At 37.7% G+C, this 22,958-nt stretch overlaps 1 protein-coding gene across 2 annotated transcripts; it reads right to left on the reverse strand.

The window, feature by feature from the left end:
• Positions 1-363: 363 nt before the first annotated feature.
• PLA2G4F (phospholipase A2 group IVF) lies at positions 364-21,413 on the reverse strand. Of its 2 annotated transcripts, XM_052696979.1 has the most exons (20): positions 21,165-21,409; positions 17,656-17,728; positions 15,798-15,934; positions 14,917-15,045; positions 13,614-13,654; positions 12,978-13,020; positions 11,698-11,764; positions 11,239-11,408; positions 10,875-10,988; positions 10,368-10,405; positions 9,428-9,563; positions 8,584-8,720; positions 7,314-7,536; positions 6,649-6,763; positions 5,701-5,838; positions 3,936-4,043; positions 2,849-3,043; positions 2,363-2,529; positions 1,619-1,805; positions 364-1,435 (listed from the first exon to the last, which is right to left on the reverse strand). In XM_052696979.1, the coding sequence occupies exons 1-20, from the start codon at positions 21,273-21,275 to the stop codon at positions 1,206-1,208; spliced, it is 2,559 nt and encodes an 852-aa protein (XP_052552939.1). In that variant the 5' UTR covers positions 21,276-21,409; the 3' UTR covers positions 364-1,205. The 2 variants fall into 2 exon arrangements, with proteins under 2 accessions (XP_052552939.1, XP_052552940.1); XM_052696980.1 differs by lacking the exon at positions 364-1,435 and having other exon boundaries at positions 1,695-1,805; positions 2,363-2,539; positions 21,165-21,413.
• Between the last annotated feature and the right edge of the window lie 1,545 nt (positions 21,414-22,958).

Here is a 22,958-nt window from a genome sequence, read left to right on the forward strand (position 1 = left end):
TTTCAACTGCTGTTTCTTTTATTTCAGCTTAAGGAAGCAAGCTGTAAGGACTTTTCCTTCCAGATATCAATCAAGTTTGACTGCCCAAATGAAGTCACTGCTCAAAACATCAAAAAATTAAGACCTATTTTTAGAAAAGAATCTGAGTCACACATCCCTAAAGAGAAGCTTTATAATGAAGTGATGTCTTCTACTACTGTGCAGACCAACCAGAAATGGACTTGTGGTCCATTCCGACTGCATCAGTTATAATGAAGTAATAAAAGAAACTATGCAATGTTACTATGTTGACATTCTGCTTACTCTTCAAAATAAAAAGGAAATATATATCAAGTACTAAAAAGAATAATTATGAAAAGCAGGTTATAAAAAGTGAAATTTATTAAAAGAGGAACACATATAAAAAAGAAATCAAGAACCATATCTGCTCATAAGCCTTTATATAATTTTGCTTTCTGCAAAGGGAGGTCAATTCCACGCTTCAGCATGGCACCACCTGATGTTATTTTATTTATTAACATTTATAAAGCATTCCTACCTCAACCAACAATGTTTCTATAACATGAAAACACAGATACCCTGAGCAAAGGTCTATCTGAATTGCAAGCACAAGTATGAAAGCATAAAGAAAAAAAAATAAGTCTAATTCAGACTCTTCCTAACAGCCTTCATTCCTATGTTTTCAAATACATAGGCATCAGTCAGTAGCAAGTTGAAAGCAAAAGGACACTTTTTCTCTCTTAGTGCATGGTTATAACGAATGGAATTCAAGGCCAGATAATGTAAATGATTACACTGTATGGAGGTTCAGAAAGCAAGAAAGGTATGGAAGAAATCTGTGTTTCTTCATAGACCTTTGACAAAAAATCCTTTATCCACAAAACAGTGGAACTTTGAAGATTATCTCCAGATGCTGGCACTATTTGCCTAGATTTCTCTAGTCATCAGCACTGTTAGATGAGGAAATTGGGCTAGGTAACTACTCTTCACCACATAAACATATCTCTATTTCCTGTTTAACATAGCAACATGCTCTGTTGCTCTGTACAACATCATTATCTCTCAGGTTTTTCCAAGAACGTGGCACCTGGAGTGAAATTTCGCAGTCGCACAATTTCAGTGTCGCGTTCTCTACTCTCTTCTTGGAAGGACAGTTTCCAGTTTGAACACTGCAGTCTGTCTTTATTCTCAATGATGGGAGCTTCTCATGCGTTGGCTGTATTGATGACATTCTTCAGTTTTCTCCTTTGCAGAGCCAAGTTCAGGGTTTTGAAGAGAGTGTTGCTACTGTTTAGAACGTTGTAGCGATTCACTTCCACTAACCTGCTGAAATCATACGGCTCGAAGGTGAAATTTAGCGTACGGTAAGGAGAATCTTTTGTCTCAATTACAAAGTCCCCAAAGGATTTCTCATCTTCTGATTCACGTTTAACTCCTGCAGCAAGAAAAAACAATACGTCAGCCATAATAGACTTATGTTTCATGTGAGGAGGATATCACAGTCAATTTCTCAGTTGAACCACAATTCTTTCCCTAAAGAAAGAAACACTTTCTTCCTCTGGGATTTCAGCTTCTTTATGATCCAAAGTCCTTGGAAGCTGAAGGCAAAGCTCCTTACCTGGACTTTTGTATTTCTGGAAGGTGTCATTCACCAATGGGAAGTGGAGCACAATGGGAGCCTTTGGATTATCATCATCCACAAACACATAGCATTCTTTGGGCTTCTTCTCATCTTCCTCACTCACTTTGATTTTTGGAAAAGGTATTTCCCGCTCCTCACAATATTGCTGAGTCAGCTCTAAAACCTGTTGTCAAAAACAAGTGTCACTGATAGAATACCAGCCAACCACTGTGTCTGTAACTAGAATCCTCAAAGAGGGAGGCTCTTTCACAAAACAAGTGACAGAAATCCACCTTAAGGCTGCACAAATCAATTTCTCTGGCTGGTGATACAGAAGAAGTACAGAACTAAAAAGCATTACCAAACATCAACAGTTTGTTGAAACTGTTTTTATGTTTTACTACTCTAAGTATACATAACTTCTCTGCACTTAAAAAATTAAATATGTATGTACAGAAAAACTCACTTGCATGAAGAAAATCACCAACTGCAACAAGAATCCTACGAAGTAAACAAATATTCTAGGTAACATGATAAGCTTCTGAATGGAATCAGAGTTGTCATTTCCAATCTCTCATGATATTGAGAGTAAAAAGCATGGTACAACAATATTTTAAAGTGGTGAGGATTCATTTTAATGCAGTCTTTCATCAGCGTTTGCATTCAACATCAACTGATCTGCTATCATCAGGAACGTGATTCTGCACTCTTATCTTCCTGTAATAGTGCTGTGTCTCTTACCTCAAATGGAGCTTCCCAGGAAAAATTGAATGACAAAATAACATCCACATCCCTCTCTGGCTGAAGTACCAGTGGAAAGGGAGAGTTGATAGAAAAGCCACCATCCACTAAATATAAGTTCTCCTCCATGGGGCTCAGCTGGTTGGGAAACGCATCCAGATGAGTGCCTGTAAGACACTCCAAGTAACAAAAGTAACTATAATGCTTTGTTACACACTGCTGACTACAAACAACATAGATCATGCTAGGGCTGTAAGAAAAAAAACACATTATAACATGTACTGAGATTGGTCATAAAAATCTGATAATGAGCTTGCCTCATACATCAGAATATACACAGTGGATCAAATCTCTGCTTTGACATTAAAAGGGCTAAATTCCTTGACTCCAGTGGGACAAAGTCAACCTTTTTACACTCTGTAACATTGCCTGTTACAGAACATTAACATAGTATTTTACATTCCAGACATATACAGGTTCATTTACCTCTCCAAACCACAAATTCCTTGATTTTAACATAATCTTTATGAAGATATAACCCGTGCATGAAGTTGAAGGTCTCTCCACAAGTGACCCGGGACTTGAAGAAATCCTGGAAGATTTGCAACAGGGGGCCCCCAGGTACAATCAAGCGAGTCTTCAGCCGTGTTGGATCTCGGAAATGAAATCTTCTGCAGTCATCTATAGAAGTCACAAAGTGTATAGAATACATAGCAAATGCTTACGCAGCTCCATCATTTCAATCAGACCTCTTTTCTACAAAGTTTAACCAGTTGTCCTAAGGCTGACTTTGTGCTTTAATTAAAAAGTATTGTAATTAAATTTAAATCAGCTGTATTTTCTATAGTTTGGATATTTACTCATCGTATTTAAAGGGAATTACACAAATCACTGTCCATTTTAATTTTAAATCCATACAAAAACTCTTGTTAGCAAGTGACAACCACTTCTGTCTCGTAAAACAACAACAGTCACATTTATAGTTACAGAAGCTAAACAACTGCAAAGAGGAAAAAAAATCCCTCCTGCCACTATTCAGTATGGAGTTATAAAAACACACCTGAACATCTCTCAGCTTCTAATAGGTTTCCTTTACACTACTAGGGAGTTATCGTACAAATGGAGAACACAAATGTACAACCAGCTTACTCAGTGTTAGTAAATATATACATATATAAATAAGTCAAGCTAAGAAGTGAACTGAAAACTTATTTTTCACCTCTTCACCTCTGTTCTGTTGTAGCTGTACAGCTTTTGTCTTTCTCTTCTCATGATTAAGACCCCCTGAATTGCAAAACATGCTCAAGACATCTCCCAGAACTAGACAAAGTGTATAGTCAGGTTCATGTTAAAAAAAAAAAAAATAATAAATTAAAAATAGAAAAAAAAAAAAGTAAACAAGAAAACTACCATTAATCTCCATGTGTGACAGTATGGATTAACACACGGAACAAAAGGAAATGCTAGTCTTCAAAACAACATGTAATACATTTTTGAGTCACATTACTTTTTAAAGTCACTCCAAAACCAGGAACCTTCAGAAAAATCCAACAATTTTAAAGAGTGTTCTTACCTATGACTTTGATAACATCTTTGAACGGATCTAGAAAGCTCAGTCCTATACCAACCACTTTTAAGCAGATATCATCTAAGCTTGCAGCAAAGGCACTGCCCCACATTCCTGCAGGAGAAATGAATTGTACTTCAATAATTGAATGCTTTTTTCTTGTGCAAAAAGGCTTGTAAAAGGCTTGTAGCTCAATTGCTACATGTCGTGCAGAGGGCTGCCATTTGACCCCCACTATTCTGTAAATACAGAAACTTCTGTGAAAGAGAAGCTCTTATATGAGAAAAGATGCAAAGAGAATGAAAAGATCTAGAGAAGTTTTTGACAGTTAGGATCAACAGCAGATTGGGTAGAGAGATGTGGTGAGCTGTAAGAGACTTAGTGCCTAGTTTCCTATGCAAAACTGCTGAGAAAGATCACCAAGGTATCCAGAGCAGACTCCAAGACAGACTGAATGGGCAAAGAAGTTCTGTGTATCAGCAACATGAGAATGTCTGATTGAAGCAGCAGCTTTAATAAAGCTTTAAAAGCTTTGCAGGGCCTAAAGATCTTTTGAACCAAAAGAAGAATTCCAGCTTCAAGCTACTACTATTGTGTTCCAAAGTTACGGAAAGAAAATACTTCTGGCACATTAGCTTTACTTCTTCTATTTCTTTCTTTTTTTCAGTTGTTTTTTTTTTTTCCCCAACTCAGACAAAAACATGGTATAAAAAATTCCTGACTGATTCCAATAAAATAATATCTGTGTATAGATTGTCACTGCCTGCCTGTAGACATCTTCAAGGAGGATGCTTCAAATAGGGTATAGTTCTTCAACGCAAAGCCTGTAAGGACATCTATGATCACAACAGAGGGGAGTTGGAGAGCCTCACCTAACACCAAGACCTATAGAATCAAATTCACTAACAGCTGCATTTCTGATTCTGATTTTGCCTCATCTCCTGCACTGAACTTATAAGGAGCATATAATGATTGAATTGATTTGTTACTCAGGCACACCCAGGCACTAGCCTTAGGAAGATAGCACCACAACACTTACAGGCAAGTATGCAGTGTCAAGAAACCTTGAGTATTTTTCCAAGGGCAACATTGGAAAAGAACATTATGTCAGATGAAAATACTTGGAAGCACAGGATAATTCACTTCAACTTTGAGGAAAGCAGTAGCCCTCCCTGACCAACCACACCATGCCCTGCCCTCGATTTTCATCTACAGTAGTTTATTCCCACAAGAATTTCACTTTATCTGTGGGAAAGGATCTCTACTTACCACATACATCCTGTTCAGCAACATGTTTGCTCTCAGTTTATCACCAAACATTAAACTAACACTCTGAATACTTCATCCTGTTCAGTTCTGAAAAGTATTCTACCCAACCAAGCTTAAGACACATTTTTAATAACATATATGTATATATCTAACATATAAACAAAGTTGACAGAAAGCGAACAAATTTTCTGTCGAACAGGTATTACCCATTAAAAAAATTCATAGGTAAGGAATAGAAATGAAGTTAATGGAATGAAGTAGCATACTACAGCAGAAAACATTAGCTCCTACAAGGCATGACTACAAAAGCAGTGGGATACCGTTGGCTTTTTAAAGAATTTTTTTACACATGTAGGAATATATGACTATAATACTATAAAACAGTGCCTAAACCTGCGGAGAAGAACTTAACATTTTTTTCCCCTCTTCAGATTCTGGGATCTGAAGAGATCTAATTTAAAAGTTGATGAGTCCTAAAAGTCCTACTGCTGTAAGTTCATACCTTGTAGAAAACAAATTCTAGGCTCTGGATGTTTCTGGATGAGCCTTCCCATGAAGAACTCACTGTCAAAGTCTTCCGTTCGGACAAATGCCCCATATTTGCGAAACCCAACTTCATAGGGAGTAAACTCACACCATTCTAAGAAAGAGTCAACAGATCAATGAGGACTTGCTCACCACAGAGTAAGCTTACATGCAAACACTTCACTACTGAAATTAATGCTCATACAAGGAGGGGGAAAAGGGGCAGAAAGGAATCTACCTCCACTTCTTTTACTATCATTGTGGATTTCCTGTCACTCTTTCCAGGGAGCCTCTATTTTAGATAAAAATCATTAATATAAACTCTTATCCAGACTTTTGTTGACTAAATACAACCTTCTTTTTTCCTAGCTTCTAGGAAAAAAACAAACAAAATATTTTGCTCTTAACTTTATTACTAGAGAAATATCCTACCTATTTCAACTCTACCCTAAATCTTTTTCATCACATCTAAGGGAAGCTAGTTCACTTTCCTCAGCTCTGCTGCTGCTAGCGAGCTCTGCTCACTACTTACCAGCAACTTTTAAAGAAGTTTTAAAGAACTTTTAAAGACTAATTTCAGATTTCTGTTGACCCTGTGTTAGGCTTCCTGAGTTGTCTGCACATTGAAATGACCCTCACACTTCCATAAATATTTACAAGTGAAATTCATTGTCCTTCAAGTTCTGCTTTAAAATTTTTCTTCACGTATATACATTTCTTCTCCAGAACAAAAGAATAGCAGTGAAAAAATAAAAGATCAATAATGGTATGCAGGTGTACACAAGCACTGGTGTCCCTGTCTCTTTACATCTACATGCAATTACTGCCTCATATTTAAAAATTGTAAGTGACTAGGACTGGAGCAGCACAGGTGAACTGAATTTATGGACTTCAGCAAGCCAAAATAAAGCTGCCATGTTCATACCTGCAAAGTCACCACTGCTAATGTTGGGTCTCACATTGACAGCTGCATAGATAGGATAAGGGTTCTGGGCCCATTTCACTGCTTCTTGCTGATCAGACAGTTTTGATGGATCTTCCTGGTAACAGCAAGGAAGAAGAAACACACTAAGTAAGATAAATTCTGTCCTCACACTTAAATAATTTGAAGCTGTTTCTTAGCATCAAACAATACTGCTAATTCAAAGCCCCCTGTCCTCCTTCCATCTGTGCACATGATTAGGTTTTGACAGAATATTTAGAATGTCAGGTGTTATTAACAAGCTAATTACTCCTCTGATTTCAGTAATAAATATTGCATAGTGATATAGTTCTGTAAAACCAACATCAACATTCTTTCAGACAATGTGTTGAATACAAAAGCTATTAATTTAACAAGTTATTCCAAACATACACTCCATTCTTCTACAGCACTAATATTTAAAGCTACAAAATCCTTTACCAAGAAAAGTGCTAGAAAAACTGAGCAGACAGAAGCAAGTACTCCTTATGTTTATTCTACAGTACTGCCTACTCCAGATCAGCCTACAAAGCTGGAGAGTATCTAATTTATTGACACTTAATATACAGGTCTGCAAAGGTCTCAACTAGAAGTCAAGCAATAGTGCACGTCCAAACAAACTCTTTTACCTTCTGTTGTAAGAAATACTCCACAATAAGGCCCCACAAATCTGTGAAGGAAGCTTTCCGTCCACTACTCTCCATTGCACTCAACTCCTGGAAATAATATTTCAGTCGTTCTGGGGAAAACGCCCCTCCTTTGCTGCTGGACACAGCCCTCTGAGCTCTGCTAATTGCATCTTGAAGGTCCTTCTGGGACCAGTTAGGGTCTTGATATAATGTTGATAAACACCTTAAAATATTTACATTAAATATCATTGGTAAAAATGGCTTTTACATAAACAAAGAATTTTAGCTAGATATTATATTACTCCTGTGAGTAATACTTACTCCTTGGCTCGAGTAGTCAAGCTAAAAGATAAAAGATCATCAAGAGACAGAAATAATGGATCTTCATGCTTTAAGACATGCTGAAAACCCTGACAACTAGCAGACAGCAAGGCTGCTACTGCATATAGCAATTGAGGCTATAAACTTCATCAGAACATAGGTCTCATTAAAATGAGAAACTGGTTTGTGTGCTTGATTAGCAGATAACTAAATCTGTTTCACAGTCTGGCTTTGAATCAAAAGGCACAGACCAGATCATGAGGTTAGTGCAAGAATACCGCATAAATCAGAGTTAATGCACAAAGCTCTAGAAGGGAATATTTTATTGTCAGGTTGCACAAAGTGCTGGAAGGGGGGATTATATGGTCAGGTTGCACAATTCCTCAGTGAAATCATTTCATGAAAACAATGTGTACTGATACAAAGGATTGTTTCACTATGTACTCTAAGAACTGATTTACTGAAACATTCTAACCATGTCTGACACCTCAGCACATTGCTCCAGACTACTACAGCCAGCACCATTCCCCCAGTCAGCTGCATATACCATTTTGGAAAGTAGCAACATAGTGGTCTGCAGGTGTGTTTCCAGACTTGAAGCATCTTTGTTTTCTTCCAAGCAAATCTTGCAAGCAAATAGGGAAATCTTTTGAAATGAAGCTTCTGAGAGAATACACAGCAGCTTTATCAAGGTAATAAGTTCAAATATTCAATTGCCATACTTGCAAAAGAGTAGATTCATAAATAGAGCCAATAGCCCGTATGGGTCAAAAGCAGTAATAGATTTTAGAATGACTTTAGGATTTATATTAGAACTCTCAGGTGAGATCTGATGAAATATTTAACTTCATTGTCTACAGATGGCAAAGATACAGTTCTAGACTAATTTACTGCATAAACACTAACATTCTGAACTAACTTTCTGGAATCAGCACTGCACAAAACTTACCAAGTAGAGCCAGAAATTCCACTCAGATACATTGCAGCATCCAGAAGGCCCAGCTGCTGAAGGCCAGCTAGGCTGCCGTAGAATGATGTCAGTGCTCTCATCCCACCTCCAGACCCCAGGACTGCTACAACTGGAACCTGCAGCCAGCAAACACAGGAGTCAATCACAGGCTTTTGAATTGCCAGCAAATCACCAGTTAAACAGAATTAATGCTGTGTAAAAAACATAATATCTACTTACATTAATTTCAGGTTTGATTTCAATCAGCACTTTCTCTATTTTGTAATTTAAATGTATTGTTTACTATAAAAAACAGCAGCAATTCCAGCCAACAGTGACTTACTGAAGTTGTTATGTATATTACTGCACATTCACTTGCGTGCCACAGAATACACACACTATAATAATAATAATAAATTAAAAAAAAAAAAAAAAAAAAAAAAGGCACTGTTTCTCATAGGAGCACCTACAGTTCACAGGACAATGCATCAGGTTACCTAGAAATAGCACCATCACTAAATAAGCAATTTGGAAGCAGCTCTGCTGTGCCAAGATTCAATTATGCCACTCTGAAATTGACTTTCCCATGAGAAACCAAAGCCCAAGACACAAGAGCTCGGCTAAAGGAAGTGCATGCATTCAGAAATTTCAAGTTTGTCAAAAGCACACACCTCCTTCAGAATTTCAGAAATACAAGATTTGAGACTTCAGAATTGAGACATTGCAGGGATCTCTCATGGCAAGTGTAAGCCACATGCTGTTTACAGGCAAAGAATCCTACATACCTTACTAACTACCAGCCAAACACAAAGGATTTTTATCAGTTTCCCACTGTGCTCAATACCTCATCTCTCTGGGGGGACTGCTTTAAGTTAAGAGTCTTCTTCAGTGCTTCAGAAACAATTTTCTTCCTTTTGTCCACAAATTCTCTCTCCTCTTTGCAGAGGTCAAAACCCAGTCGTACATCTAGATCCCAAGTGCTAAAATAAAATTTAAAACAAAACAAAAACAAAAAACAAAAACACACGCAAGGTTTTCAAAGGTTTGTAATTTCCAAGGAAAAGTGATTTCTGAAAGTATATTCTAAGCGGTGATCTGAATCACTGGATTACACTATTAGATGACTATCACATGAAAAGCTGTCTGTAATGTGTAAGACTAGCTATTTTTAACAAGATTGTTTGAAATTAAAAATGAAACACCTCTCTGCTGTATTTCTTCCTTAATGTCCAATTACAATATCTGTGTCAAGCAATCATTCAGCCTAAGCTTTGGGAATTTCACAGAAAGGAAGAAAAAATTCTCAGTGGTTGAAGGAAGGTTATATAAGGGGCAACTGAGATCACGGCATTAACATGAAGGAGGACATAAAGAGATTGTAATTTTAAAACAAATGTCTGGACACCCTGCACCCATCCAAGATCTTCACACATTGAGCTGCTCCTCTCCTAATTGTCAGCACAGCACCATGTATATTCTGGGAATTATCTGCAGCTATCAAAGTTATATAATATTTAAAACACCAGCTAATCATATTTCATGTGTTTAAGTTAGAAAACAGAAAAGTTTGCCCCAGTTAGAGCAGGATTGAAACCAGTGTCTGAGAAAGTATCTTCAAAAAGAATAATCACAGATGCCAAAAGAAAAACAGCCAAGATTTTTTCTTTAATCTGCCTCAAGAGATGCATTGGGACAGTGGCACTTCTCAGAGCAGCAGGCACAGAGCTTTCACATGAGAATGAAGCTCTTTCCTCATTTTAGATATCACTGAAGTTCCCACTCACCTCTCTACAGCTTTCAAACTTATATCCAAACTTTCTTCCTGTAAAAACAGAACAAATTCTGCAATTGATAACAACTTCATGGATGGTACTACTAACTATAAATTATTACATCAGCATTGCCACCAGATACTAGCAGGAACAGCATTCTCTCGCACAAAACTACATCTGTGGAACATTTTTATCGTCAGTCTATTTCAGACATTTTCAGCAATCTCCACAGCAAACAAACATTTTCACTCTACCCTCTGAGCACATTCACTCTTCCACGAGCCTCTTGCTTTTCTCTTCCTCTGATATTTCAGTCATTCCCGTTGACTTTGTTTTTGCAAAAAACAATCATGAAAATATATTTTAAAAAGAGCTTCACTGAGCTTGCTATATCATTCTTGAGCTACAAGAAAACAGCACTCCTAAGAATCACATTCAATTAACTTTCAAAATGCCTATAGGAGAAGAGCAACACCTGAAATATATTAAAAAAAAATATATAGAAATCGTTCACATTACCTCTCCCAGAGGAACAACTTTATCAATTTTTTTTCCAATAGGAAGGGAATTAAGTGGCACAGTCCCCCGTCCTAGAATTGTAGAATGCTTTTCAACATCAGGGTTCATTCCATCCTAATATAAAACAAAATGCCTTTTGAGCTCTCCAGAAAAATCATTAACAGTATGACTGCTTTTGACATCTGTACATTTCCCCAAAAAAATATATCTAAAACTGAATCCCTTGACATCTCAAGGTCCATGGTGAAATTGAGGATATTGAATCTATGTTTAAAGGCTTTTTCATGGACTGGAGATGCTGATTTCTGGGTGAATTTACTTAAAAGTGCGTATGAACTTTCTAGCAGTCAGCACAGCTTCTTACCTGTAGGAAAGATATGGTTTGTTCCAGTTCCACTTGTAGTTCTGGATGGATTTCTTTGTCCACGTGAAAGACAAAGGAGGTTCCACATTCCTCTTCATTGTCCAGACTCCAAGGAATACACAGCTGCTTCTGATATGCCCCTGGAACAGACAGCTTGACCTCACAGTTACCTATGAGTTAAAATAAGAAGTTTAGACTGCAGAATCCATTTACTTAAATGTTCCAAATTAGATACTTCTATTAAACGTGGTTGAGACTAGGAAAACACAAGCAAAGACTCAAGGTTCCCTCACAAGACACCCAATGGCAGAAGCACAATATTACTCAGCTTTTATTTCCAATACTAAATTAATTTTAAAAGTCAATTTTGTAATCAGTAAGAATGCACTATACAGACAGTATTAAGTGTTCCCTCTCTCCCATGGAAGAAACATCCTTAAGCCCTGCAGGCAATCATACCTTGCTGTTTCTCTTTCGTTTTTTCCTCTTTGTTGAGGGTGCCTTGGAGCGACAAACAAGGATGAACCTACAAAAAGAAGAAATCAGTTCTGGTTACAAGGTCTGAGTTCACTTTCTAGTTGAAGCTTAATCTACTATAGCAGGAATCAGGTTTACAAATGAAACATATAAAAAAAAGACATTAGGGATTACACTAATTTTCCAAAGAAAAAGCAAGTATAGTTTCAACAGAAACAGATTATTTGTTCATTTCAGAACCAAAAGCATTCTTCCTCTTCCAGTTCTTTTTTGTTTTCTTCTTATTATATTGTACTTTTGTCTTTGTTTTCTGTGACCTGCACTTCATATGTACAAGTTCACCTTTTCTTTCTCCTCCTCTTTTTTTTTTTTTTTTTTTTTTTTTTTTAATGCACATGTGAGTACCCACTCAGAACCTGTTCAGGTCCTAGAAATCAGTTCATAAATTCAGCCATGACTTTCTGTACTAGATGATCCACATCCTCAAGAAACTTTGTCTCTCACACCAATCAGTCACCAGCTTCCCTTCTAGAACAGCCAATGAGATATTTAGTTGGGAATAGCTGCTCACAAAGATAGGAAATTCCTCCACAGCTTGAACAGAGGACTGATTTGCTGAGGTAAGTATGAATATAAGGGGCTCCTTACTGTGAACTGTTCTGCAGAATCGTTCTACAACAAACCAGCATTTTTTTCCCTGAAAAACGGTTAAAATTCTTTATTTTAACAATGACAGAAGTTTCCATTCTTTTTTTCTTTATTTAAAAAAATATATATATACATATAAATCATCATTTGAGCCTCTTTCCTTTGGGGAAAAGAGAGGTATTTTTAGTGTATAATATACCATATATTTTTTTAGCTTATTTTCCCCAAGAGAACAAGAAAATATCACAAGGCTTGTCACCTACTTAAAATGGCACCGAAAAAAAATCCTAGAAATGTTAAGGAGGAAGACTATACCCAGCCAGCATCTAGGCTAGAAAACTCAGGACCATCCACAGGGTTCACCAGCCTTCCAAAAACACCTTTATGTCTTTTAAATAGTCTCATGGGGGAGGAAAAACAAAACAAAACAAACCACCCCAATGAGTTGGTTTAAAGTTTCAAAAACTGAAACATGAAACTCAAAACCAGAGGGAAGTGCTGGAGAGAATATGAGTTATTTGAATGCAGGGTTTCAATTCTGAACAATTCTTTTACTAGTAAATACCATCAGGTACAAATCTCAGCACATATATAATTGACTTGTGTGTACTCACCACAAGTACTCCATTGGTCAATACCTCTGTAGGAGCATCTGAGCTGTGAAAGGAAGAGATTTAATGCAAATAAGTTTTGATTTTAGTTTGCATTATCCTACATTTCAAACTGCCTGTCTAGAAAAAAAGTAGGAAAAGCAGGTCCTTGGATGCAAGAGATCTAAGCAAACTAGACTAACACTATTTTCTGTGACAGAGCAATACAAGAAATTACTGAAGGAGAAATTCCTCTGCCATTATATGCATGTTATTATTTGAAAACCTAAATATAAGCTGAGATTAGATAGACTGCCACACATCTATCCTTGCAATGTAAACACTTGTATACTTTCAGAATGCAAACTTTTCAATCCTAACTGATTTAGCTCATGAAAAAAAAAAAAAGTTGATGTACCTTCCTTTGCAGTGCTGCTATTCTCATAAAGTCAATTTTGTTTTATTTCCTCTTTGGTTTCCACAAATTTCGGCAGCTGAACTTTTAGGACATTTGCTGTCAGCCACTGGTGATCAGCTTAAGGACCACAGAGAAGTACTGTGCATTAGCTTTTATATGGACAAGTCTATGCTGCACACAAAAAGCAACAGAAATCACCTCTCAAGAGTACAGGTTCATTAAGCTCTTTAGGTAAGACTCACCATTTCTCCAAACAGAACTCTACGTCCAATTCTTCATTATCCTTTAAAAATAGAAGCGTGACTCTTAAACTTGAATACAACCAAGACAAGCTTTCATTTTTTTGCTTTTACAGATAATGCTTTTTTTTTTCATTCTGCTCTTTTAAACATACTTGTCCTCCCAGGCTTTTCTTATGTTAAACATAGATGTGTGAGCATGGCATAAATGAGTGTTGGCTCTCAGATCCATTACTCCACCAAAAACGACTTATCCAGCTTAAGTACTACTGCAGTTCCACCTCTAAAAACAGCACCCTCAGGAGACTTTGACTCAGCAATATCCACTAAAGTGTTGATCAAGATCAGCATTCAAAATAACTGAGTAGAAGTCAATTTGAACAATTCTCTTTCACTGAAGTTGCTTCCAGTTCCACAATTACTGATCAAGTTTACCTTTTAATCATTCAGCAAACGGTGGGAACAAGGGTTTTAGTAAGATGCTTGTGATCATAAATCATTCAGAGGGCCTGTGACAACCTCTCAATTACAAGGGGGTTGGAACTAGATGATCTTTAAAGTCCTGTTCCAATTGAAGCCAAAGTATGATTCTAACTGACTAACTGTATACCAGTCTACTCCTGATTGTACCAACAGATTTTTCAAGAAACCTGTGATCTAGGCCTATTATAGGAATGTGTTTGAAGCAGTGTCAAAAGTGTTCAGGTTGGTGACATGACTTCAGTTATGTGAAACAAGCTGTCTTATTGCAAGGCCATAAACAAGCCCATAGGGACTGAGAGCAGCTCATAGGCACCAACTTCATCCCTATGAAGTAGAAATCAAATGTAATTGTACATAATCCTGCATATAAGCTTCTCAGTTACTAAACACAGAAGTAACCTTTGAAGCAATAAACTTTACTGCAAACTGACGATGATCAAACAAATAAGGTAGTCTGCAGTTCACAAAAGGATTGCTGTAAATTCAGTTCATTTTAAGCCTAGCTTCTGCCCCTTATGCACGTTAAGAAACAGTTCAAAACCTACAAAGGCGTTTCAATGCCATATCTTCATTAAAACAGCACCCATCCCAAATTTTATTTAGCTGGGCAGCCCAAAGACTGTGGAAGCCCCAATTTTTTATTTTTATTTAAAAAAAAAAAAAATCTCAGATGACAGTAAGACCATTTGTAATACCATCATCTGTCAATATATTTTCCCCTTCTGGCTTCTACAACAGACAAATAAACAAGCACACACTGCCTCACCTCAGTAATGTGAACAGCAGCTATTCAGAGCTAACTTGGGAAGAGCTGAGGACTAACCTGTGGGTTCAACTTGAAAGTGCGCAGCAGGGGCTGACCCGGCTTCATGCCTCCTACATCAAAGACAATGGAAGTGAGTTCATCGCTGACTAGGACATCCTTGTCGTAGAGGGTCAATTCCAAAATGTTCTAAAACCAAACAGAAACAAACAGCTCAAGTGAAGACAGAGAGCCACTTCCATGAACTACAGTAGCTGTGAACAATAGACATTTTATGCATTAATCAGTACCCCATCCCTTTGCCTTCTCTGAAAGGAATTTGCCACTTCCAGCAGGGCTTACAGAATAACTAAGCACAAAGCTTCTATTTGGCAGTCATGTTAAAACCAATACTTTAAAAACTGTTTCCTTCCCTCTGTCATTAGAGTCTACTTTGAGAATAAGTGCTGACAGTGTGGAAGCTTTGTTTGGCTCAGACAGCGGGACTGCCTATATTAAGATTTTTGCTTTTCCTGATCATAGGAAATCATTCCTAGACTTGACACAGTGAAATAAGTGGCAGAGTGATTTGACTTGGAGTCCTAAACAATAGTCAGTGTAAGGTGAGCAGAGCTAAAAGAAGGCAACAGTTACAATGTGGAAGCAGAAACAACCCTTGAAAAGTTGCATCATCAGGAAATTTCCATCAGCTTTCTCAGACACTATCCTAACTTCCCTTTCTTGAGTTTTATCACAAAGTAATTTAAGGCAAATTCTGGCTGCTATTTGCAAAAGATGGTGGTTGCCATTATAGCATTTGGTACCACTGAAGAAAACCATCACCTTACACCTCCCTCTGCTTTTGAGGGTAATGAAGATTCCTTGATTTTGAATGAAGTATTAAAGCAAGCCAACACACAACCACAGATGATTCAACCAGCTCCACCAAGTATGTTCCTTACCTTGACAGCACTGTGGATTCGATACTGGAATGTTTCGTTCCACTCTGGGTTATCAGAGTTGTCAACAACCCGAGTTCGGGAGACATGTGGAGATGCAGTGGGCAGTTTCAGTTCCACGTAGCAGTCTGCCTTCGACACTAGAGCAGAGAGTTCAGAGACGCAACAAAATTGTTACTCAAACATGCCCTTTCCCATGAGCTCTTCTCTTTCTAGATTGCATTGCATCAGAAAATAAAAAAAGTGCAAATTCAAGATGGGGCTTGTAGTGCAAATGCCTTGAAGCTTACAGCTCTGAACAGCAGTAAATTGAGTGTTCAATGTCAGTATTTCTCTTCCTGGTTCACCCAAACTACAAAGCTTTTGATTTATTTTCAGAAAAGGAGTGTTGATACCAGAACCAAAGCAAAACCATTTCCTTGCTGTTGCAAGGAAATCCTTAAATCCTGTTAAATTAATATAACCCATTAAAAACTTCCTTCTGTTAATTTGCTCTGAATTTACCCTATGAAATACAACTTTAATTTAATATGATATATAGTATTATTACATTATGATATTATACAGTTTTTCAAGTCTTGCTTTGCACCAAGAATCCAGTAGTGGTACTACTTCAAGGAACAATGCAGATATAATAGGAGTTAATGTAACTCCTTTTCAGCTATTTCATTTTCTGAGCTTTCCACAACTCCTACCTGACCATGTTATTTGTCTTGTTTCAGTCACATAGCTACATTCTTTCGAAGAACCACTGAAAGATCAAGGTTGAGAGAGATCTTTGAAGTCATCTTTTCCATCCTCTGCTCAAGTAAGGTCTCTTAGATAAGAAGGTTGCTAAGACCATCTTCAGTGTTGAATACCATAAAGGATGGAGATTTCAAAAGCTCTCTGTATAACCTGTGACAGTGCTCAGTCACTCTCAGTTACAAAAAAAAAAAAAAAAAAAAGCTTTTCCTTCCATGTTCAGATGGAACACGTATTTGCTCGTGCCCATGGCCTCTTTGTCCTGTCTCTGTCTCTGGGAACCACTGCTTCATCTTCCTAACACTCTCCTTTCAGATACTTGTACACAGTGATAAGATCACCCTGAGCCTTCTCTGCCAGCTCTCTCAGGCTCTCATGAGAAAGATGCTCCAATCCATCAGTTTTAGTAGCCCTTCATTAGATTTCAATATTATCATCTCTCTCACAGCAGACAGTGCAGCATTGGAGCTAACGCTCCAGTACTGAGTACAGTGGCAGGATCATGCTCTTGACCTGCTGGCATCTGCTAATACAGCTAAGGATACCATTAGCCCTCTTAGTGGCAAGGGCACAAAGCTGACACCTGTTCAACTTGGCGCCCACCAGGACTCCCAGACCTTTTACTACCAACTGCTTTCCAGCCAGTTGACTCCCAAAACATATTGGTGACTGCCATTTAGATCAATGACAGAACGATGCAAACAAAATAAACAGACAAATGAAAGAAAAAGATACTAACAAATTATAGCTTCCAATTATTTATTTAAATGCAAATTGCTTCTTCCAGGTGCAGGAAGACAGTTCAGCAATGGAAAGAGTAACATTTCCCTTAACCTGAGTGCTGAACTCAAAGAATGCTGGGTAGACCACAACAGTTAGTGTAGAAAAAAAAGCAGGAAGCAAAATGTTACCAGGACTCACCTGATTTTGTTCCACAAAGCAACGGTGTTAATCTGTATCTTGGCCTCAGATTAAGCCTTAAAATATAGCTGGGGCTTTACAATAGAAACCTTTGTGTAGATGCCAAGGCAATACAGTGTGTATGTAAAAAGAACCCATAACAATAATACCTGTGTTACAGATGACTACTGAACAAATACCTTTACCAGATACTCACACAGATCTGTACCCTTGATGTTTCTTGCTCTGAGGACTTTTACTGTTAGGTTGTAGTAAGGGTGCTTCTCCCACTGAAAAGACAGGAAGAACACGGCTCAGCATGTACCTCAATTACAATACCTACTCTGTAACCACACTAATGACAATTTAGAGAAAAGGACCAGAAAAGTCAAACAAAAATAAATAATTAATGACTCAGTTTGGGAATATAGAAAGTATTTTAAGTGTCCTGGAGGAAGGCTATAGGAGGCTAGAAGGAAACTCAATTCCCTTTCAGCATGGTAATGACCAATGTCTTAAGGTAACTCCCCACACATTTCAGAAAATAAGTCTCTGATTTAGGGTTTCCTCTAATTATAGGTAGATTTTTATTTACTTCATTAGCTCATTCCTACTGAAGGATAAAACGAAACTGGAACTCCTCAAGTAATTTTAATAATGGCTTGACTAGTTTGTTAAGAGGGCATGCCAAGGATACACGCATGCTTGAGTAATAGCAGACGTGGCAAGAATCTTAATAGCATTGTCTGAGTATGTAGAAAGCACATGTTAACAATAAGGAAGAAAAAGACACTTATTTGTAGAAACAAACTTCATAGCAGCTTGAGCAAGAAGGAAAAGCAAACCTCAAATTCCTACTCATTCAGAATTGTTACTGGTATCAACACTTTTAAAAGTGCACATTACTTTACCGGCATTGATCAAAATGTAATCCTTTTTCAGGAAAGCATCCATACGGCTATTTTTGGCAGGTAATGTTAGTTTCTAAAGGACTAGATGTGAGGAAGAATATAAACCTGACCAAATCCTAGAAGATCATGAAGAAGTAGGTGAATGGCAGGGGAAGATGAAAGAAAATGGCTTGGAAGGATATGGTGCAGAGATTGGGCAAAAACAATAGCATAAGGTTCATAAACAGAATGACATGAATTATGCCATTCAATTACAATATGAACCCAACTGTAACAAGAGCCAGCTAAAAAAATCTTTCTATTCTTAATACATTTTCCACAAGTGGTCACTAGATCTGCACTTACCTTTTCTACAGGGTTAACTTGAGACCACAGAGTTCAATTTCAGAAAAACTAAGCATTCACTGACAACTATATTCACTAGCATCTTTGCTTACAATAAAATGCCACAGAGTGCAAACTGTTATATAAAAACATTAGCCTTTGGTATCCACTGATAAGGATATAAAAATAAATAATGAACCTTCAACTGTTAAACTGTTCTTGAATGTTCACCAACTAATGAATTGTACTGTACTCGTTAGGCAGTTGCCTAATTGTGCACTTTCCCTTATTTCTTACCACCTTAAGATACTTAGTAGCTTTTGCAAAACAGGGTTTGAGCAATACAGAAAATCCAAGACATACTTACTATACTGAATTTCTTTTCTCTGAGTGACATCCACTAAGAGCACCAAGGATAAAAGTCATATGCATAGCCTAAGATTCTTCATAGTCAAGTGCCAAATAAAACTGAATAACATAATGTGAGCTTATTTGCCTGTTACCATCAGAGAGCTTTCATTTGCAACATCAATATATTCAAGATGTTGACTTCCCACATTTCCTTCTGGCAGTAAGATGTGACTTAACTTCTAATTTTATCCCAAGTTCTGCTCCTCAGATGCTTTTTCTTCATTTTTAAGCCTTTCCTAAGCACATTTATTTATTCCCAACCACAGAGCAATTTCTCAGGCAAAGTCTGCTCTCCTTTCTGCCTCCTCAAGCTACAGAAAGGACTACAGCAAGGAATACAAGATTCCATAGGTTACTCTCACTGATTCCCTGCAGGGTGCCACAACTCTTCAAGATTATTGAGAGGCAAAGCTACATGATCACATCCTCACTGCTGCCAAAGCAATCTTCACTAACACAGTTTATCACCTTGAATTCAAATATTACCAGCAGAGGAAGCACAGAACTCCACAAAGATAGAACATGGCTTGTTGTACTGCACACCATCTGTCAACATAGTCACAAGTTCAGAAGTCCCTTCCAAAGGTCTCTAACAACCATTTATTTGTAGCCAACAATTACATCACTGAGGATACAATTCCCTCACCCGGATCATGATTTAAAGGCACATAATGCAGCAGATATCTTCTTGCTCTCTCAAAGCTCTGCTATCAGTATGCCATAACCTCCTATTTCACCTTCCATTATTATTTTTTAGCCAAGGCGTAGCAATGCTGTAACATATCGTAATATGAACTTACATAGCAATGAAGCATAAGTATTGGATAAGGTCAATCCAAACACATGTAGGAAGAGATAGGCAAGAAATGTATGTAGAAATTCAGTGACAGCTACAATTTTGTCTACATCAGTGTAGATGACAATGTTCCTATGTACATGACGCCTACAAGCAGCCAATTCCTAATTTACAGTTTAATGATTTTTCAAAACCACCCCTTCCTCAGAGCTCAAGAGACTGCAAAAAACTTGAAATCCTTATGTAAGGGTACAAGACTGAGTTCTCACTCTTAAACACTGTCTGGACTCTTCACCTAAACTGAAGATGCTGATGCAGCAGCAAGGGACTGTAAAACAGGTTATCTTAGGTGCAGGGCCCACAAATATTCTACGCTGAACTCTGCAAAATTTCTTAAAAGATTTGATTATACTGAATTCTCCAAAGCCAAATGCTGATCTACTTCCCTCCTCGTTGCTCACTATTAAGTAGTTTTGTTTTGTTTTGTTTTTAAACTTATAAGCCAATATGACTTTGCTTTTTTTTTTTTTATTTTATTACTAAATAAATAACACACCTCAAGTCAGCAACAATCATTTTCATCGCAAAGCAAATGGTAGAGCACAGTGGCATACAGACAGCAAACCATCCTGTTACATTCAGTGGTCACCTCAATTTTAAGTTCCAGATTTGTAGTAGGAGAGGCAGATAACACGATGACAGATAAGACTGTCTGGGCAAAGGCTCCTTCTCAAACAGCTGAGTGCAATTCAAAACTGAGGTTATTAGGCATTCCATTTTATACAATAGAATGATAAATAAAAATCAGTTGAAGGACAAACCATTGTAACCACTTATCTAATGTGGTTGTACTGCATTATGAATGGACTGTTTAAGTCATCGTTAATCCTTGTCTACCACAAACTATAAAGCCTGGTGAGATAAAGTAGACAATAAAAAGGAAGGAAAAGGCAATCAAGGATATTTCACAAGAAAACACATAAGAGCCCTTATATTTCTACTGATGAGGAGTCTGACATGCTGGAGTTCCCCCCTACAAAGATTGCCACGTGTTCCCCTGAACCTGAGGAACCAAGAGATCAATGCCTGAATTGTTTCACTCAGAACACAGACTTAGTAAAAAATTTGGAATCTCCATTAGCATTAGCCAAAAATTTCACTCAGTTATAAATTTCCTGTGATCACTACAGGAGTAGTTTCATACACATGCAGCAGCAATAAGTCATTGCCAAACAGATCTGCTAAGGAATACTGTCCTAAAGGCAGCGCTACAACTTGTCTTACCTGACAGTGATAAAATCCACTCTCCTTTCTCTCTTTTCTTTGGAAAAGTACAGCTGCCAGAAAAGGCAGCACTCTGGGTGGAACCGAGCCCCGCAGCACCCCATGGAACATGGAAAAAAATGGCCCGTTGTCTCAATAGAAAACCTGGCCAAAAAAAAAAAAAGCAGAAGAACCCCCAGACGTCTGGCTGCGAAGAGCTGCTTACTACAGCCTTAATCTGAAGTTTCACACAGACTGGGCTTCATTCCAGCTGTGAAGCAGAGGTGTGGCCTGCACTTGTCAAACAGCCCAGTTCTACACGTCACTGACAGGTTTTTCAAATACTGGTGAAAGATAGCAGCAAAGCAGCACTGGATATGGAAGCTCTGGCTAGGAAAAAGCATTGCTGTGATAAGGCTGCAGCCTCAAAACTCCCATTCCAGATTTTCTTTCGGAGTTCCAGTGATCTTATTTAGGACTTGTGCTGGAATTTGGAAAGAGTTTGAAAACACCCATGATCAAACAATAGTTTTAAATAGAAATTCCAGTCTTGCAAGCCTTGAATTTATCACTGACTGTAGCCATTCAGAGACATTTCTGAGAGCCCTGAACAGAGGCACTATGATTTGGTCTGCCTTTGGATGCATCAGAGAACAATAACCCCAAACCACATCTAACCCTGCACGATGTGAGCAGTCTGTGCAAGTCCCTCCATTATTCTCCTTTCCTCACAGCACTGTCCTTATTCTTCCACCAAAGTTTCTCAAAACGCTGTACAACAGATTAGGTCCTGGATCCATTGTGCTTTCAGAAATATCTTAGTAGTTATGAATGAAAATGATGAGGTTTTTAAAACAGCTGCACCTCACGTGCAGGCTTTTATTAATCTGAAGCACGAGACAAGAAACTTACGTGCTTCAGTAGTTAGATAGTAGTATCAGACGTATGAAAGCCAGCAGTGCAGCATGTCACCAATGCAGACCAACATGAGAACGTGACACACTGCTAGCAAGATCCCATTAATTAATCACTTCCTGTTGTGTCAGTCTCTAGATTAGAACGTAAGAAAATTAATAAAGCATAGGCACTGGTATTTGAAGTACAAACAAGTCAGTACTAGTCAGTGAACTCATAGACTTAAAGGCAAAAAAGCAAATACAGTATTAGTGCAAAACAGCCAGTGATTGCTTTAAACTCTCATGAAGCATTAAGTGCTATGTAAACACATCTGAAAAAGTGCTTCTTTACATTTCATCTTACCATTACACTGAAAGTTAAGAGGCCCATTCTGTTTTATTTATTAAAAAAAGCAGAATTATAAGCATCACAACTGTGAAACAGAGGAAAATTGAGGCAACATACAATTTTGTGAGTGCCCAACTGCATTTAAGTCAGGCTTACCTGCCTTTTCCCGAAGTTCTCTGCCCTCTTCCAGTGAAATCTCACCACAGGAACCTAATGTTTATAGAATTTCTCTCTCAAGAAAGTCCAAAAGCTTTTAAAAACATATATATAAGAACTGTTGCATAGTCACAGATCCATGCATTAACTGTTTGTGAGTAGTTTTAGCTATAGCGACACTGTTGACAACCAACTTAATTTCCAAGGAACTGCTTACTTTGGTCCATTCCTATGAAACTAAGAAAGCAAACAAGGAAAATAACATCAAAACACAAAATGAGAAAGACCGTCTCACAAATGGATAACTTCATTTCTAGGGGGATTAGTATCAGCATAATGCCAGTAGTATCGTTAGCACCATTAGCACCAGTGGTCAAGACAGATGTGTATCTACATTTCAGTTAATTTTCTGTC

The sequence above is a fragment of the Tympanuchus pallidicinctus genome, unplaced genomic scaffold (assembly GCF_026119805.1).
Source record: "Tympanuchus pallidicinctus isolate F22 unplaced genomic scaffold, pur_lepc_1.0 scaffold3, whole genome shotgun sequence".
Classification (NCBI taxonomy): Eukaryota; Metazoa; Chordata; class Aves; order Galliformes; family Phasianidae; genus Tympanuchus; species Tympanuchus pallidicinctus.

Bases quoted from the DNA above. Each gene is read 5' to 3' on its own strand.
- PLA2G4F (XM_052696979.1), bottom strand. From the start codon at position 21,275: ATGTTCCATGGGGTGCTGCGGGGCTCGGTTCCACCCAGAGTGCTGCCT. The intron at 13,021-13,613 runs GTGAGTCTTACC...TTCCTTTCACAG, and splicing joins GAGTTCTGTTTGGAGAAATG to CTCAGATGCTCCTACAGAGG. The intron at 1,436-1,618 runs GTAAGGAGCTTT...TTCTTGCTGCAG, and splicing joins CCAGAAATACAAAAGTCCAG to GAGTTAAACGTGAATCAGAA.